This window comes from Serinus canaria, chromosome 18 (assembly GCF_022539315.1).
Source record: "Serinus canaria isolate serCan28SL12 chromosome 18, serCan2020, whole genome shotgun sequence".
In the NCBI taxonomy this organism is placed as follows: domain Eukaryota; kingdom Metazoa; phylum Chordata; class Aves; order Passeriformes; family Fringillidae; genus Serinus; species Serinus canaria.
The window spans coordinates 5,959,346-5,972,328 of NC_066331.1; the positions used below are offsets into that span (position 1 = coordinate 5,959,346).

General features: G+C 54.4%; 2 protein-coding genes and 1 long non-coding RNA gene across 4 annotated transcripts in view; 1 reads left to right on the plus strand and 2 right to left on the minus strand.

The window, feature by feature from the left end:
- Positions 1–5: 5 nt before the first annotated feature.
- Positions 6–2,694, minus strand: RSAD1 (radical S-adenosyl methionine domain containing 1). 2 transcript variants are annotated; one of them, XM_030233759.2, is made up of 9 exons: positions 2,538–2,694; positions 2,014–2,147; positions 1,730–1,934; positions 1,292–1,657; positions 1,139–1,202; positions 903–1,050; positions 770–824; positions 265–368; positions 6–189 (listed from the first exon to the last, which is right to left on the minus strand). In XM_030233759.2, the coding sequence occupies exons 1-9, from the start codon at positions 2,670–2,672 to the stop codon at positions 24–26; spliced, it is 1,377 nt and encodes a 458-aa protein (XP_030089619.2). In that variant the 5' UTR covers positions 2,673–2,694; the 3' UTR covers positions 6–23. The 2 variants fall into 2 exon arrangements, with proteins under 2 accessions (XP_030089619.2, XP_030089620.2); XM_030233760.2 differs by lacking the exons at positions 1,730–1,934; positions 2,538–2,694 and having other exon boundaries at positions 1,292–1,729; positions 2,014–2,188.
- Positions 2,695–2,710: 16 nt separating this feature from the next.
- Positions 2,711–4,516, plus strand: LOC108962675 (uncharacterized). The gene is made up of 2 exons (XR_001991363.3): positions 2,711–3,365; positions 4,057–4,516. It is a non-coding gene; the product is annotated as an uncharacterized LOC108962675 (long non-coding RNA).
- Positions 4,517–4,919: 403 nt separating this feature from the next.
- ACSF2 (acyl-CoA synthetase family member 2) overlaps positions 4,920–12,983 on the minus strand; it is a 36,510-nt gene continuing 28,446 nt past the window's right edge. The window contains exons 11-16 of the mRNA XM_009094402.4: positions 7,472–7,579; positions 7,213–7,364; positions 6,630–6,771; positions 5,453–5,563; positions 5,223–5,291; positions 4,920–5,131 (exon numbers count right to left, since the gene is read on the minus strand). Coding sequence (XP_009092650.3) covers positions 5,081–5,131; positions 5,223–5,291; positions 5,453–5,563; positions 6,630–6,771; positions 7,213–7,364; positions 7,472–7,579 — 633 coding nt within the window. The 3' untranslated portion in view covers positions 4,920–5,080. The remainder of the gene's footprint in view (positions 5,132–5,222; positions 5,292–5,452; positions 5,564–6,629; positions 6,772–7,212; positions 7,365–7,471; positions 7,580–12,983) is intronic.

Genomic DNA, 12,983 nt, shown 5'->3' on the forward strand with positions numbered 1-12,983 from the left:
CAGCACACCGCTCTTGTGGTTTATTATCCATTATTATCCATTGTGGCCGCTGACAGCCCTTGCGCCCCCGCCACCGGTTCCTTCCTCCGCCGGGGTCCCTCGCGGACCAGCACCCGCTGCAGCTGCCAGAGCAGGTCGGGAAGCAGCGAGTCCAGCACGGCCAGGCCGGCCCAGGTGCACCGCAGGCCACTGGGAAAGAGGTGGTTGTGAGACCTGGTGCCCCTGGGAGACCCCCGGCGCTGCCCACAGCTCCCCGGGGCTCACCTGCTGTCCAGAACAAGCCAGCCCTCCTGCTGCAGTGCCCGAGCCTCCCCCGGCTCCCCGAACACGGCCTGCAGGCTGAGCTGGGGAGAGAAGTGCCCCCAGCGCTGTGTGGCCAGGGCAAGAGAAAGATGTTAGTGAGGGGGCATCAGCATCCCAGTACTTAAAGGGGCTGCAGGAGAGCTGATGAGGGCCTTTGGAGAAGGGCTTGGAGTGACAGGGATAGGGATGGATGAAAAGGGCAGATTTGGATTAAATATTTGGAAGAAATTCTCCTGTGATGGTGGTGAGGCCCTGACACAGGTTGCCCAGAGAAGCTGTGGATGCCACATCTCTGGAAATGTTCAAGGCCAGGTTTGACAGGGCTCAGAGCAACCTGGTCAAGTGGAAGGCATCCCTGCCCACAACAAGAGGTGGAACGAGATGGGCTTTAAGGTGCCACCCAATCCAAACCATTCTATGATTAGCATTGGGTCGATGGGGGGTGTCCCCACAGGTGGCTCCTCACCTCGTGTGTGATGCCTTCATCCGTGCGCAGTCCCAGGGTGAGCAGCTCCTCTAGCCTGTGGGGACACAAAGAGCTATGGGGCAGCACAGACAGGCAGTGGGCATTGGGGCAGGGAGGGAACCCCAGTACTCACTGCTCCAGCGGGCTCAACACTGCCCGACTCCTGGTGCCGTGACCCTGGCTCTGCACCTCCCGCATCCAGGTGACAGGCTCCAGGGTCTGCACACGAGCTTCCCGGCTGCAGCCACCCTCAGCCCGCAGCACGAAGCGTCCATGTGCCCCTGCAGCAGCCCGGCAGAGGGACAACAGAGTTCACGGGGCACACAGCTACACACTTCCCCCCACTCTGGCCCCCCATCACCCCCTTACCTGGCCCCACACCGATGTACTGGTCAGCCTGCCAGTATGAGAGGTTGTGGGTGCTGAGGGCGCCCTGGGGGAGAGCCCTGGGGTGAGGGGAGCGGCTGAGCCTGCTGGGGGACCAGCATGACATTGGGGGACACAGCATGGGGGGCATCCCACCTTCCGTGCAAAATTGGAGACCTCATAGTGGCGGAAGCCGGCGGCCACCAGCACATTGCAGGCAGTCTGGTACATGTCAGCCAGCAGATCCTGGGGAGGTGTGGGCAGGGCCCCACACCTGACCTGTGCTGCTAGCGCCGTGTCCCGCTCCAGCGTCAGCTGGTACAGGGAGATGTGGTCGTCACAGAGCCTCAGGATCTCCTCCAGCCGCTGGGCCCAGGCGTCCCGGCTCTGTCCCGGCAGCCCAAACAGGAGGTCGATGGAGGTTCGGCCAGGGAAGAGCCCCCGAGCTGCTTCCACAGCCTTCCGTGCCTCTGCTGCTGTGTGCTCCCGGCCCAGCATCCTCAGCTCGGCGTCATCCAGCGACTGCGGAGGGAGCACGGTGACAACGGGGCCACGGGGGGCTGCGGTGGCTGCGGCAGGGAGAGCCCCTCTCACCTGGACGCCGACAGAGAGGCGGTTGACCCCAGCTGCCCTGAAGCCGGCAAGGGCAGGTGTGCTCGTGGAGCTGGGGTTGGCCTCCAGCGTGACCTCAGCACCAGCTTGAAGGTGGGCAGCCCCTGCCACAGCCTCCAACACTGCCGCAACAGTGCCGGGGCTGGCCAGGCTGGGGGTGCCCCCTCCGAAGAAGACGGAGGTGACGCTGTAGGGCAGAGGGTGTGAAGCTGCAGGTGGGCACGGAAGGGCCCAGCACTCCCCGTGAGCCCACCCTGTGCACCCACCTGTGCACCTGGCTGAGGCGGAGCAGGGTCTGTGCCTCCCGCACCAGGCAGGAGCGCAAGGTCGCCTCGTCCACCGCCGGCACCCCGTACGTGTTGAAGTTGCAGTAGGAGCAGCGCTTGCGGCAGTAGGGCCACTGCGGGCACGGGGCGTGTGGGGGGCGGCCATAACCTCATCCTAGCCACTCCATGTCGAGGGGGGACACCCCCAGCCCAGTGCATGGACCTCAGTGCCCCCCACCTACCCCACAAGGCACACGACCCACAGGTGTGACCCTTCAGGTGCACGGCTCGGGGACCCCTCAGTTCAGGCTAGCTCTATGACATGTTCAACGCTGGGCTCTCCCGATGTGTGTAAGCCCCGAGGTCCCACATGCACCCACGTGTGTGTGAGCCCCAAGGACCACATTCACCTTTCACCTGTGCCAGCCCCAGGACCCACGTGTGTCCCCACGTGTGCAAACCCGTGACTCCCCGTGCACCCCCGCACATACACAAGCCCGGGGTCCCCCCCGTCCCCCGCTCACGTGCACGTAGAGCGCGGCTGTGGCGGGGGCGGCCGTGTCTGAGGCCGGTCCCGGTGCTCGTCCCGGGCCGCCCCTGCCGGGCAGCGCCCCAGCGACAGCCGCCAGCTTCCGCGGCCAGCCCCGCGCCGCCGCCATGGATCCCGCGGCACCGCCTGCGTCGGGCGGGCACCGAACGGAGCCGCCCCCGGCGTGCGCGAGACCGGGGCGGGGCGCAGGGGCCGGGGGAAGGATCGGGACAAAGCCTTTCGGTCCCGACGGGGCTGTGTCGGAGCTGCTCGGTGTGAATGACGGGGGTACTGCGGTCAGTGTCCTCCCCGGAGCCGGGAATGCAGGAATCAGTGTCCTCTCCCGGTGCTGGGGATGCCAGGGCCAGTGACCTCCCCCGGTTCCTCCCCAGACGCACGGTCCGAACGAGGTTTGGGACCTGCCCCCGCACTCTTCCCCGGCTGCTCCTCGGGGCCGGGAAGGGTTTTCCGGAGTTTCGGCGGAGGAAGGTGGCCTGTCGCTACTCAGGGCTTGCAAACCCGCAGCTGACGAACCCCGACGTTAGTAGCTGTCTCTATTAATAGTCACGAGGAACTCTGAAATACCCATGACAAAGGTTGGGACTGGAGATTCCCGTTGCCAGGCCAGAAACGCGTTGTTTGGTGTAAACCACCCCTGATATAACCTTCCCTCTCCGGGGAGATTCCGGGCAGGCAGCGAGGACTATAAAGAGTGGGACTCAGGCACGGGCAGGGCAGACGACATAGAGCGAGCCTGGAGCACTGCACACACCGAGACCGCGATGGCAGCCAAAAGGGCCAGCTGGCCAGCTCTTCCTCTTCCGTGAGTATTTACAGCCGAGGCTGCATAATCCCAGGGGTTGGGAAGGAGCAGGGTACTGCAGGAGGTGTCCTGGCTGGCGAGGGTTGGATATGCTCTGGGGAAGGCTTCCCTGGGAAGCTCAGCCAGGGCTTATACCCATGGATGGTGCTGTCCCACTCCCAGAACAAGAGTGGGGAGGCAGGGACTGTTCTCCCTGTGCTGGCTGTGACTAGGACCCACTGGTTTGCAGTGTGTTTGTCCTCACCATCCAGGGCTGGTGGCACTGTCATTTCTTATCCACTATCCCCCATCTACAGTGAGTAGATGGGGCACTTGTGGGCCAGGCAGGGGTTGTGCCAAGGGTGGAGGTACTGATCAGGCAGGTGGAGGAGAAGTTCCACTCACTGGAGGCCTGTTCTGCACTTAGGTTAGTGCTGTGGGAAGCAAAAGAAGGTAAACAGTCCTTCCCTAGACATCAGAGACCTTCTGTGTCCCCAAGGTTCCTGGCTACAGTTGCTGTCATGCAATTAACACCTTCCTAGGGAAGGAAGGTGACAGAGGTAACCAGGAAAGGGAGGAGACCTGAATGAAATGTGGAATGATCAGTGCTGAAACCAGCCCCACGAGCCGTGTGGGAACAGGAGAGGAACTTGCTGGAAAGACAGTGTACAAAAGGAGTCTGACACAAACCATCCATGTCTTTTTCTTTCAGAGTACAGACGTGGACAGGGAACATGGCCCCGCCGTCTGCTTCCATGGGTAGAGCCCACAGTCCAGCTGTGAGATGAAGGATTGAGACCTCTCTGATGCTTCCTCTTTCTCCCTGTTGCACCACTGCCCTCCACCCACTGGAGGAAGCTGCAGCATGGAAGGGAGCAGCCTTAGCTCTGCTCGGAAAGGAAGCAGAAGGGAGACAGCGGGAGGTCAGTGAGAGTTGGCAGCAACATTATCTGCTTTCCAGCTGGGGTGGGACACTTCTGCTGGCAAAGAGGAGCTCTGCCATCTCTCTTCTCACAGGAATGTTTCATGGTTGGGAGGTACCAAATAACTCCCGTAAAATGCTGTCCCAAGTACACTCTGCTTCATGCAGATGGGACAGGAATTTTGGTATTTCTGCAACAACCTTACTGCCTGTCTTGTCCAGAACAACAAAATAAACAAAGCCATGTCTACCTTGGAGAAGGCTTTTTTTGGGGAAACACCGGGGAGAAGTGTGGGAACAGAGTGAGGTTTTCCAGCCAGTTTTAGAGAGCCCCAATGCAAAGTCTCATCTCTGAAACCCCTGCCCCTCATTTCAATTGCAGTTGCTCTTAAATACCCAGGAGTCTCACAGCATCCAAGGAGAAAAGGCATCACCTATTCTGGGAAGCCAGGCCAGGGCATTTGGACTTGAGTGTCAGTAAAATACCCACCAGCATATGTTCAACGCCAGTGAAATGGCTGCAGCCAAGTTGCTCAGAGACACTCACCATTTTTAAACCTTCATAAGGTCTTTCAGTAACTGGACAGAATTCCAGAAATAAGCATCCCTTCCTCACACCACAGTATTTCTGTTGGCAAAGAAACAAGCCCAACTGGGAAAAAAAGGCGCTCTGTTTTATCGACTAAAAGGGCCATCAGCCTGGTGTCAGGCAGGGAAAGTCTCCATTGCATAGCCCAAGGCACAGGTGAAAAACAGACTCAGAGCTGACTGAAATGGGGCTGATTTATCCTGCTTTTTCCTCTGCTTCCCAATCTCAGAGCTGCAAGTGCTTCTCCATCTGCTCTTTCAACTTGTGTTTCTGAATCTGGAATAGAGGGCAGAGAGCAGGGAGAGAGACTCAGATAATAGCTGGGACAGAATGCCAGGGCTCCTGCCCTGCCCCAGCCCCCTCTTACCTTGCCTGAGACAGTGAGTGGGTACTGGCTCACAAACACAACATAACGTGGGATCTTGAAATGCGAGATCTGGGAAGAGAAAAACTAGGGCTACACAACCTGAAAGGAACAGCCTGGCTCTGCCAGGGCTGGGTGCCCCCAGTGCTCTAAATCCATGGGCTTTCATCCACCAGTCCCCAGCAGCCACTGGGTATACTGGTCAGGAAGGAAACTGAGGACTGGGAACCCACCTTCCCTTTGCAGAAAGCTTTAATCTCTTCCTTGGTGCAGTCCTGCCCAGCCCGCAGTCGGATGCAGGCACAGATCTCTTCTCCCATCCTTGAATCCTTCACACCAACCACCTGGTCGGGACAGATGGACAGTGTGACCCTTGGAGATGTCCCTGGCCTCCCACAGGGTCTATGTGTTGGCCCATGGTGTGTTCCCTGACCCCATACCACAGGGTTCTGGAGCACTGTGGATGCAACATGGACCTGTCATCATCCCTCTGCTTCCAAAAAAAAAATGGGGCAAGAGGTTTCACAAACAAGGAGACTTGCTAGGCTGCCACGAGTGCTTCGGGATCTCCAGATGGAATGGCAGGGTAGGGATGAGGTTGAATTAAAGCATCATTTAAAACCCTTATAATCACAGATCTTAGTGGGCCTCTGCCTGTGACACCAGGAAATGGGCTTTCCAAACCTGAGCTCTCTCCAACATTTGCTCCCACTATTCCACAAGAATCCTACTGTCATTCCCTGCCTCTAACCACGATCTCCAACTGCTAGAGACACATTGATCCTTTTGAGTCCAGAGCAGTAACATAAAGCCCTAGAAACCACATAAACAGGGCTGGCTTGCAACCCATCTGCACTGGGACTGTTCCAAAGAGAGATGCTCGCCTGGCACAGGCAGAACTCTGACTAAATCAGCAGTTTATTTATGGGGAAACTTGTCTGGCACAAAACCTGGAGGAGAACAATCCCAACAGACAGGGAGCAGCTGCTCAGTCCTGGAAATCTTTCCTGTCCTGCAAAGGAGTGAAACTAAGTCTCACTCCTCATCTCCAGGGGCTTGTTGGAAGAGTCTTCCTGGATGTTAGAGCTGAGCAATTATCAGTAAAACTGTCCTTCCAGACTGCTTTCCGAGTAAGAATTTCAGAGGGAGTAATGAAAGTGGACAGTTTAAAACTGAAGAATGACAAGAACTTTGCAGACATGCAGCTGGATGTCTGGGATCGCCACAATCCATATGCCCCATGCCCCTTCCATTCCATGAGCCTCTCCCTCCTCCTTGCTTACCAATATTACATGGAATTTGATGCTGAAAACAGGGAAAGACAACCAGGTTCCAAGCAGCAATCCCAGAAGCTTTATGTACAAGATTCTCAAAACCAGATTCTCACCCACCCCACCTCCTCCCACTCACCTGGACCTCCTCAACCTTGGGATGGGTGTGGAGGAACTGCTCAAGTTCTGCTGGATAAATGTTTTCTCCTCCCCGAATAATCATGTCCTTGCAGCGCCCTACAATTTTGCAGTAGCCATGCTCGTTCAGGACCCCAATGTCCCTGCAATGACAACACCCTTCTAGTCCTGTCCCAGCTGGGTGGAAAGATGGCTGATGCTCCCACCCAGCCAGGGTGGTATCAGAGGACAATGGCTGAGATGCCACCCGAGCACATGGAAGAGATCAAAGAACTCCTGTAACAGAAACTGGCAGCATCCACACAAGCTCCAGGGTTTAGCAGGGAGGCAATGCCTGGCCCTGCCCTGTACTCCCACAATCCCTCCATGCACAAGTGACCAGTGACAATTCCCCTCTCCAGGGACACTCAGCACCAAGGGCTCTGGGCTAAAAGCAGTTCTGAAGTGTCACAGACAGATCAGAGGGATAAACTGGGACAGTTTTCTCTACTTTGGAAAACCCCGCCAAGCACTCCTATACACACCCATGCATCCTCATCCAGTGCCACCCTGTGGGAACACCTGGGAGAAGTTCTCAGACTCACCCTGTCTTGTACCACCCCTCAGCAGTGATCACTTCACTTGTCTTGGCAGGATCATTCCAGTAGCCCAGCATGACGCAGTAGCCACGGATCTGAAGCTCCCCAGGAGTGTTCAGAGGCACAGACTGGCCTGTTTCTGGATCCTCAATTTTTGCCTGGAAGAGAAGAAGGGCTTAGTTGGACATCAGCACCCAACAGGGAGGATGGAGTGAGGTTTGCTGCTGGCAGAGCACCTGGAGCATGTGGGAAAGGTCATGGTCACCTCTGTGTGGGGAAAGATGTATCCCACTGTCTCAGTTCTCTGGTCGATGCTGTCATCGGGGAACCCCATGAAGGTAACAGGGCTGTTTTCTGTGGTCCCATAGGCAACCTGCAAACACAGGAGAGGAAATGTTTCTCAGGGGGAAATGGGACCACACAGCTTCAAGCACAGGAAAGACAAAGCTGGTCATGACTAGAGGGAAGAGTGGGGTGTGAGGATGTTCTCCCAAGCCACTCAGGTGACAGGAAGCCCTGCTCTGCTGGCTATGGATGGGGCCCTCCAGACACTTTTGCCAGAGAGTCTTAGAGAAACAGGATCTAAAGCATCACTGCACCTGCCTGCCATGGCCTTCTTCACCTCCCTCACAGTACTCCTGACCCATCACCCACAACACTTGGGGTGTCATGTACTTTTGACACCCTAACTGCTATTCTTGGAGTGTTCACCATCCTCTTTTTCAACCCTTGCTTCTCCAAGCCCTATCCTGTACCATCTCTGCCAGACATTGACTTTGCCTTGGTGCCCTTGCAGCCAAGGTACTGAGTTCACCTTGCACCTCTAACAACACGGAACATAGGACATCACTTTGAAAAAACCCTGGAGCCAGCAGCAGACTTCTGTGGGAGACAGTCCTGCAGCATGGCTGCTTGCTGCAGATCCTTTTGCAGACATCAGCCTCTGTAATCCTTGTAAGGCATCACAAGGCTGCTCAGCACTTGGCACAGCTGCCCTTACAGACCCAAAGCCTCACAGCGGGACAAAAGCTTCTTGCTGCTAAACCTCCCTCACAGCTAATCCCGAGGGCAGGCTCTGAGCCACCTCAGCTGAAGGTCACTTCTCCTCAGAGGAAAATTCCAGTGCTTTATGCCCAGCTCAGTGGCCAGGCTGAGGCCTCAGGAGTTGCACAGGAGGTGCCCTGAGCAGCTCTGAGCCGCACCAACAGCACCATTGCTGGGATTGCTGCTACATCTCCAGCTCCTGGGAGCTCTGTTTCAGCAGTGGGAGCTGCTGGAGCACTGCCCTGGTGTCTCTGACCCACTCAGAATAGTGTCATCCCAGTAATGTCACCTGTGGCTGCTTTGCTGGGAGAGCATGGCTGTGAAAGAGCTGATTTGGGAAGTATTTCTTCATTTCTCCTGAAGTTCTCCAGACTGACACATGAGCAGCTCTCACCCCCAAATTGTCCTGGCACCCAGATCTGGTCAGTTCCTTCAGAGTAAATGCCCAGGTGTGCCTGTGTAAATGCAGGTGTGCCTACATGGTCATGGTGCTCACCCAACTCCAGGCACTGTGCCCCACATTCATGTGGAGCTTTGCAAAGGACTATGATGAAGCATGTGTACAAGGACGAAAATATTGTGAATGAGCTGAACACAACACTGGTATAGGGTACAACAGTGTGTAATAACACTGGAGCACTTGGCACTTTCCACTGCTTGGAGCTGCTGCAGGATCTCATGTCGGGCACAGTCTGTCACAACAGCTGATGCTCTTGTTGACTGCACCAGGGTCAGCATAAATCCAAGCTGGAGCCTGCTTTTATACAGGAATCTGGAGGAGAACTTCTCCAGGATGCTGCAGGGACCATCTGGTGCAAACTGCTCTGCTTGGAGCCTGGCAGCCCCCAAGGAGCAACTGTGAATAGGCTTCTGCTCCCAGACACAAGGACAACTTCCCAGCCGGGTGCAAACCCACAGTGTCTCATGCTCAGACTGGATTTCTCTCCTACCCACTAATACGAGTCCTGTGGCTGGATCAAATGACTGACCAGACCCAAATCCGAGACCTTAAACACTTATTAAAAATCCCAGCACCTTTGTTTTTTTGTTTTACTCCGCTGGATGAATTGCAGTGCTGGTCCCAGGATCCCAGCCAAGCCCTAAGTCAATCCTTGCTGTCTCTCTGGGTCGCTCAAGCAGTTTAATTGGATGCAGGAGCAGGCAGCTCCCTGGCAGGATGTTGCTGTGAGTTCTGTGGCTCACCAGTCTCCTCCAGATGCCTAGCACTGTGCCCTACACCCCAAACACCAGCTAGTGATGCCTTGGCCTGTGGCTCATCCCCATAAACACCCTCACACCCTCAGAAATGGGCTTCCCAACTGGTTCAGAGGGCAACAGAGGTCTGAACCTCCAGCCCCTCATCTGCTTCCCAGTTACTGCCTTCCCCTGCCTACACCAGCACACCACTCTGTAGCCAGACACAGGGATGTTGCTCCACGTCTTTCCAAGATGTTATTTCCCTCTTAGGATGTTTATCCACAGCTGTATTCCTGGGATGGAGCAGGGGATGGAGCAAACACTTGTGCCAGCACAGCTGTCTTCCCAACCCTTAACTGACACGTGGACCATCCAACATGTCCGTTGTCAGCACCAAATGAAACAACACTTCCACAAAACTCCACACACCAATTTAAACTTGGAGATATCCATGAAGATTCCTAGCCTTCATGACCCAAAGGGACACTTAACATCATTCAGCCTTGTCATCTGGTGTAATTCAGTCCAGAAAACCTCACCTAATCATTTCAGCATCAGCTCCATAATTTCCACTGGAGCTGTATGTGGTGTCAAAGCAGAGCTTTCCAGAGGCTAAGATTCCAGCTTGGACCCTTGGCTTCAAGAGGAGCTACAAGAATACAAAATATAATTGACTGCAAAGTCTTTTTTTACTGTAGGACCACAAGTGACCCCTCAACACCCAGATCAGTCCTGCCCTCAGTGATGACAAAGACAGCTCCAAAACAAACTGCTGCCTAACTTGCTCCTACCAACAAGAGATTCATTCTTTGTGAATCCCAAGCCTCTGTATAAACCAGGAATAAAAGGAACATCTTAGCAGAACTGTGTTTTTTAAAGCACATTTCCCAAACATTTCCTGCTAGTGCTGTTCAAATACTGGTCACTGTGGAACAGGCAAAACAGCCTGAAGAGGGAAGCGTTGAAAAATTAAAAATAAAGTAAGAACAATCAGACTCCAGTCTCTTTAGTAAACATTTGGGAGGCAAGTTGACCTGGTGGGGACTGTGGGGACTCTGAAGACCCTGGGTTTTTCCCAACTGTGCTGCTTATTTACTGCATAACTTGGAAGAAGCCACATCAGCCCTCTGCTCCTTGGCTTTCCCTGGCATTCAACAGCAATAAAAACACCCAGTGTCTTCCACATTCAACTGCTGCTGAAAGGCTGTAATGAAAAGGCTGGGGGTTTAACCACAAGTACCCCAAGTGCCTTATACTGGCTGGGACTGGAGCAGAAGGTCAGGGCTGCAGAAAGGCATGAGTTCCTTGGAGGACACTCTACCCTGGACCTGAGCACTGCTCAGGGAGGATCTTCATACTCCTTGTCACCACCCTCCAGTTGTGCCACGCTGGAGGATGATGATGGCAGGGCTTGAACTGCCAAACTAAGGCCTACAGAAATTAAGCTTCACTGGAGACAATAATGGTCTCAGAAAAAAAAGCAGCAAATTGAACGTGAAATATTAGGGATTTTCAGACTTCAGAGAGGGCATTGTGAACAACAGAAAGCAGACTGGCAACCCAAGAGATGTGTTCAGAGACCTCTAAGAGGCCCTTTAAACCCCTCTAAGTGTAACATGCTGGATGGATCTAATTATCCCTTAACCCGTGCTGTGTGTCTGTCTTGGATATCTCCCCCTGAGTCAACCCCATCCCTTCCCATCACAGCCAGCTCCAAATCATTCTCAACTGAGCTCAAACCTTCCCTCACTCAGCTGCTCACTGCCAAGATCACCCTAAACTTTTCTGTCCCCTGGGGACGTGTCTCCTTGCTTTGGAGATATCCCCTACCCCAGTTGTATTGCAGTATTCCTTCAGGTCAACTTTGCTGCTGCTGCAAAAAAACAACTTCTGATCACATCCAGCCTGTGTCACACTGAGATCTCATTTCCTTCCCCAGCAACAGGGGAATCTTTGTGTCAAAAACATCAGGACACAAACAAACAAGTCTTGCAGGACAAATCTCCAAGGGTGGCCACCCTGTTGACATCTCTCTCCACCAAGAGAGCTGCCAGACAATCCCAGTCTGGATGGGGCTTTAAAGAGATCCCAGAAGTATTAGGTGCCCAAAGCACCTTCTTTGTGCGGTGGCACACAGTGGCTTTGCCTCAGGAGGAGACCGAAAGGACAACCCAGTGTGCCCAGGCTGAGACTGCACTGGGAATGAATCTCCTGTGATTGCCCAGTGAGGACAAGCTGCTCCTCATGGTCTTGAGTTAGAGCTGTCTCTCTTCTCTCCAGGCCAAGCAGAAGCCTTGAGGCTTGGAAGTGTTTCCCGTTTCCTGCCAGCAGTGCAAAAGTGCTGCCCAGTGGCAACCAGCAAAGACATGGGCAGTTAGTGGTTTATCCACAGTGTGATAAAAGGTCTTTGCTGTGCAATTAACTCCATCCCCCCTAGTGCTTATGCCAATGGATTTGGGAAAAGTGGAAAAATGAAAAAGTGAGAGGAAACGTACAAAGGTCACATGAAGGTAGAAAACCACTGGTTTGGGGGTATTAGGATGCTATTGGACAAGGAAACTCAGCAAAAATCTAGGGGAAAAGATAACATCCCTATGGATTTGGAGAGCTCAGTTTTGACCAAACACATGGCTGGAAGTCCGGAATCTTGTTGCTTCCATGAGGCATTTTAAATGTCCTCACAGCCCATTTCCACAGCTACAGAAACCACCTACTCATCAGGTCCTCCCCAAAACAAGGTGGGGTGGGATGAGGAGGCCAAGAACAAGCAGAAATGTTGTCACCACATGAAGCCAATTTTCCATTTTGAGAACAGAGGGGACTAATGGCTGGGGAACGTTTGGGAAAGTCAGAAGTCTTGCATGGATCAGTGGTGCTCCACAAGGGAAGAAGGCTCTGCAAACCAGGACAAAAGTCCTGGCTAGAGCAGTGGGATGCTAGGGAACGTCTGGTGCCTTGCAGGGTGGACACAGCAAGGCTGGGAGAGGCTGTAAGGGCTGGGTGAGCTTCACAGGAGAGGCCAAGAGCCTCATCCAGCAGCTGCTGGAATCAGCTGAAGGGAAGGGTGGGTGGACATCAATGGGGAGCCAAAATGGCAACAGATCAATGGGTGGAGGCCATGCTACAGTGGAAGAAAACCACCAGAAGGAAGGAGATAGACCCACCATCACCTCCTCCAGCTCAATAAGCAGCCCCCACACTGCAGTGATGGGGACTCTTCAAGAATTTAAAATAAAAATAGCAATTCAGGTCTGAACTCAGAACCCTGGATGCTACTGCTGGGACAGTCTGAGCTGCCTGGAAGAGAGGGGACCTCAAAAAAACCTCTGGGACTTCCCTTTGCCCACCCACCACAGCTCCTCAAACACTGTCTGGAGTGTAGTCTGCCCTTGGGACAAATCCATGGGACACTGCTGACTTGTACCTTCTCTCACCCTGTGCAGCCCAGCACCCTGTGCCAGGAGCTCAGCTCCACAAGGGCTGGGACACTCCTGGACACCCCCAGAAGCTGCCTGAGCCCCCACCTTCAGCCAAAA